Below are 4,773 nucleotides of genomic sequence, written 5' to 3'. Positions count from 1 at the left end.
CTGAAAAGACTTGGAAACCCATCAAAGCCGCTAATAACCTAATTTTCTTCGGCCGAGCAACACTTGAGAACTCTTTTGCTATTGACGATGTGCTGTCCATTTTTTATAACCACTTGGGCTAAAAAGTGAGGATAAATCTCGTATCCTTTTCTAAAAAAACACATCTCTTGAGACCCAAAAGCTCATCTGTGGCTCCTTGGGTATGTCAGAAACAAAAAAAATTTGCCAAGTACCATGGATTTTATTTGAAAGTATCAAACCACGGCTCCAGAGATTTTGAATTTGTTATCCAAAAGGTTTAAGAAAAGTTGGCTGTTGGCAAGCTAGCCTTCTCTCTCTTACTGGTATATGCACTCTTATTCAATCTTCCTCTGGTCCAATTCCCGATTATGTCATGCAAGGGACCTTGCTTCAAAGTAAGGTTTGCAAAGTAATTGATTGAGCAAACATGAATTTTCTATGGGGCTCCACCTCAGAAAAAAGAAGTATTGGGTTCAAGGGAGTTAATCCTTGACCAAAGCTGTCCTATTTGTAACTCCCACTATATATATATATATATATATTGACCTTCAAACTCTTTTTTTTTAAAGCAACCAGCTTTTATTTACTATTATAACTGTAGCTTTTATAATAATAATAAATTATAAATAAATAAATAAACCCCATTATCAAAAAAATGTACCGATCTCACAACAAATCATTGCCAACAACATACCTTTTAACATCATAAAGAAACAATAACTTCAAATGGACCTCGGCTGTTTGTGGTCCAACAAACCGCTCTCAGTTCAAAAACTTGTCATGATTTCTCCAACCATCAAGAAGAACAGGGAGAGCGCACAGTTCAACGGTGATAAATGGTGTCATTTCAAGAACAAAATATATAATGAAGACTTTTAAAAGTGAAGCAATTCACTTTTCTCTCGCATGGTTGTTGTCACTTGTACGCAACATGACCTCATGTTTTCTAACTACAATGTACACAAAATCCAGGACGTGGAGATAAACCTCTAGAAGATTACAGAAAATAACTTCGCAGCAGGCACTACTCAACCGTATCATTGGAAGTGTAATGTTTTGATATATCTGCCACATCCTGATGCTTGTGCACTTTCAATCACCCGCCCATCCACATGTGCACACTGATAAATTTCCTGGATGCATATTGCAAAATATTCTCTCTAGTTCCAATCCAAACATTTCAATTGAAGAAGCAAGAATTTGTGAAACTAAAATTTTTCATTCAACATAGCAAACTAAAAATGTAACCCTACATGTCCAAACGCAAACATGGCAGAATGTGCCTAAGCTTTTGACAAGAAACCTATCACAAGCAACCCCAGGTATATGACAAACCGACCCATCATTGCAAAGTTTACAATGTACACAACCAAAACCTGTGAGACTATTAGTGAAGCAACAGCCTAATAAAGTTCAGGAACAGGACCCCATTAGTCAAAAATTTCATCATCTTCATCAGGAAGAGGTTGTGCAGCTGCTTTCTCCAACTCAGATTCATGCCTGAACAATAATCCAACCATAATTTATGTTAGCAAGAGTTATTCAGCAAAGGAATAGCAGTGAACATGCTATTCATTACAAAATTTCTTAGTAGAATAATGATTATAATATATCATTGGAAGAATTTTCTTAAGAACTATACTTCAGTGGGAGTCACTAAGCAGTAGATGATCACCCACCAGGGCCACCACTTCAACTAGTTTGGTTCCTTTATTAAACCATTTTAGCTTATCAATACTGGAGAAATTATTCCATACACCCAGTTTATTACACCCCTCACCTAAATGTGGATCTCGTGTGGAACCACATGAGGAGGTCCACCTTTTATGTGAGGAAATGTAAACCGGGCACACTAAATAATTTAACACAAAAGTGGCTAGCCCAGTCAGACCTATGGAAAACTGACAATTGACTGGTAGTTTTTGTTATTGAATGGCTAGATGATTGACTGTTCCTGAGTTCCTACAATGCACATCAAAAGTCCACAAGGCTCAAGCCCAAGTAAATTGTCAGATTTTCTCACTCCCAGCCAATGTCTATTTATGGTGCTTTCCCTTATATTGAATTAAAAAGCATGTTTAAAAGTTAAAAATAAAAAATCAGAGAGGGACTATCACTTACTGTGCTTGTGCAGCCATGTCAATTTGAACTTCAGGAGGAGCAAGGGCAGGTGATTCAACAAAGCGTAGATCAACATTTCTGCAGTTAACAGTGAACATATCAGTCAGCAGAGACGGTATGAAAAAAAAAAAAAAAAAAACACAACAAAAAAAAAATTCAAATGAAATGAAATAAATACACTAGAACATTACCCTGCTAGCTTTCTGGCAAGGTACAAGAAAGGTTTCTCAAAGTTGTAATTGCTCTTTGCAGAAATTTCATAGTACTGAAGATTTTTCTTCCTGTGAAAGGTAACCTGCTTTGCTTTCACCTGCCTGTTTTTGACATCTACCTTGTTACCACATAAAACTATTGGAATGTTGTCACAGACCCTGATAAAAAAGAACCAAATAAGTCACTTAGAAGACCAGTTATACAAGGCAAAAAGGGACAGAGCAGTCAAGAGTCTAGCCAAGCCAACTATTGAACTTATAAATTTTAGATTCACCAACTTTGTATTGTTGAAAATTATATATAATTTTTACTACAAAATTGAATATTTATATTATTAATAAATTATAAATTATAAATTATAAATTACAATTTGATATCTTATAAATTCATTTACAAACTTACACAATCCAATCTCAAGTCTACATAAGTGTATTTATATACATGTATGCATACATACGTATATATTACATATACTTAAATCGAGTCTGCCATTCACAATTATGTTTATGAACATGTATGTATATTATATTTGAGCTGAGATTGTTTAAACTAAAGCCTAAATTAGGCCCAAGTTTGGCTCATTTGTTACAAAAACAAACATGAACAATAATTATCCCGAGCCGAGCTCCAACTGTTCATGATCAGCTCAGTTCATTAGTCCTAAAAACAGCAGCCATTGTAGCAGCATTATGGTAGATTAGATGAAACATAAAATTAAAAAAAATAAAACCAAAGGGCGTCATCAATTACATTAACTCACCTGCAGAGATCCCGGTGCCATGTTGGAACATTTTTGTATGTCAATCGAGCTGTGACATCAAACATGATGATAGCACACTGTCCATGAATACTGCAAATCAAAAAAGTTCAGAAAAACCAAATGTCAGATATTAATGAATGAAATGTTTAAACCAATTTACCCATAACAAAGTAGAACTAAACACAACAAAACAAAAAGGTTCAGAAAAAAAAAATGCAGAGTGACTCAGGACAGAACCAGAGTCCAGACACTATAAATTGCAGAATCAAAATCCAAAACAACACAAGAGGGTCTTATTTAGCAAAGCACAATTTCTTGTTCTTTTAGTATTCTCTTAATGTAGAAGGAAATTAAAAGGCATTATTAATATAAGCAGCAATTCCAAGTTTCTATACATGCAATAACCAAAAACTCAATCTCAATTTTCATATAAAGGTTTAAGATCGTACTAGTAACCGTCGCGGAGTCCACCGAATTTCTCCTGACCAGCAGTGTCCCAGCAGTTGAACCTGATCTTCCCATAATTCGTGAAGAAGTCCAGCGGATGAACTTCCACGCCGATTGTTGCTGTGATCAAAACACAATTTACCACATTCTATTATTACTAATTATTTACAGAGCAAAACCTAACCTAACCTAAAAGAATCAGAATCAGAATCAGAAAAACAAAAGGAGAAATTTATGAGATTGTTGTTTAGTTGAGTTGTATTCATGTTCTTACGCTCATATCTCTTCTCAAACTCTCCAGTAAGGTGGCGTTTCACAAACGTGGTTTTGCCTGCACAATTCACAAACGCAATCAATCAATCAATCAATCCAAAAAAAAAAAAAAAACACCACTGATCAACAAGGATTGTCAGAATTTAAATATACCAGTTCCGCCATCGCCGACGATGACGAGCTTGAAGCAAGGGGGATCCTGATGAGTGGAGGCCTGAGTCTGATTCATTGCCGCCTAATAACAGTAATACACACCATGGATTGCCATGTGAATACTTACATCAGAATTTAACAAACAAACAATAATAACCCTAACAACAACAACAACAACAATAATAATTACCTGGAGAAAGAAAGGGGCTCACAATTTTTGGTTGATACGAAACAGAGGGATTTTTGTATTTGGAATTTGAGAGTTTTTATTATGTGCTTTGTTTGATGGCTCTTGAGATCTTTATATACGGGTTCCTGACTTTTATTCCACGCTATTTGTACCAATCCCGCTTAAATTTTCCGCTTCAATTATTGCCTCCACCTTTACACTTCTTTCGGTCAGTTACACTTCCACTACGCTACACGCAATTTCCTTTTTTGTGCAAGTTTCAAGAGAAATGCAATCTCCCCGCAATGCTTTTACAACAAGTTCAGGCAATATTTTTACAATTAATTTTAAGTAATAAGTTGTTATTAACTGTTATTAGTGTAAAAAAAATAATTTCAATGATAGGGTCAACTTAGTATTTATAATTTGTTATGAAAATATTATAAAAATGTTATAAACGCAGCACTTCTTAAGTTCAATAAGCTTAACAAGTCTTTAGTGTTATATATTAACTTTATTCTCATAAAAAATTTTAGGTGGCAACTGTTATTGGATTAAAAAAAATTATTAATAGTAGACCTAGATTAAAACTATTAATAATTTATACTAATATATG

The 4,773-nt window shown here is 34.6% G+C and overlaps 1 protein-coding gene across 1 annotated transcript; it reads right to left on the bottom strand.

Moving 5' to 3' along the window:
• Positions 1-1,220: 1,220 nt before the first annotated feature.
• On the bottom strand, positions 1,221-4,434 carry LOC112003963 (GTP-binding nuclear protein Ran1A). Its single transcript, XM_024036188.2, has 8 exons — positions 4,179-4,434; positions 3,989-4,070; positions 3,837-3,893; positions 3,565-3,682; positions 3,116-3,205; positions 2,334-2,513; positions 2,143-2,220; positions 1,221-1,521 (listed from the first exon to the last, which is right to left on the bottom strand). The coding sequence occupies exons 2-8, from the start codon at positions 4,062-4,064 to the stop codon at positions 1,452-1,454; spliced, it is 669 nt and encodes a 222-aa protein (XP_023891956.1). The 5' UTR covers positions 4,065-4,070; positions 4,179-4,434; the 3' UTR covers positions 1,221-1,451.
• Positions 4,435-4,773: the final 339 nt, after the last annotated feature.

The sequence above is a fragment of the Quercus suber genome, unplaced genomic scaffold, assembly GCF_002906115.3.
Source record: "Quercus suber isolate HL8 unplaced genomic scaffold, Cork oak 2.0 scaffold_627, whole genome shotgun sequence".
In the NCBI taxonomy this organism is placed as follows: Eukaryota; Viridiplantae; Streptophyta; class Magnoliopsida; order Fagales; family Fagaceae; genus Quercus; species Quercus suber.
The sequence above is the reverse complement of the archived record's forward strand: the minus strand, read 5'-3'. Positions and strand labels throughout refer to the sequence as shown.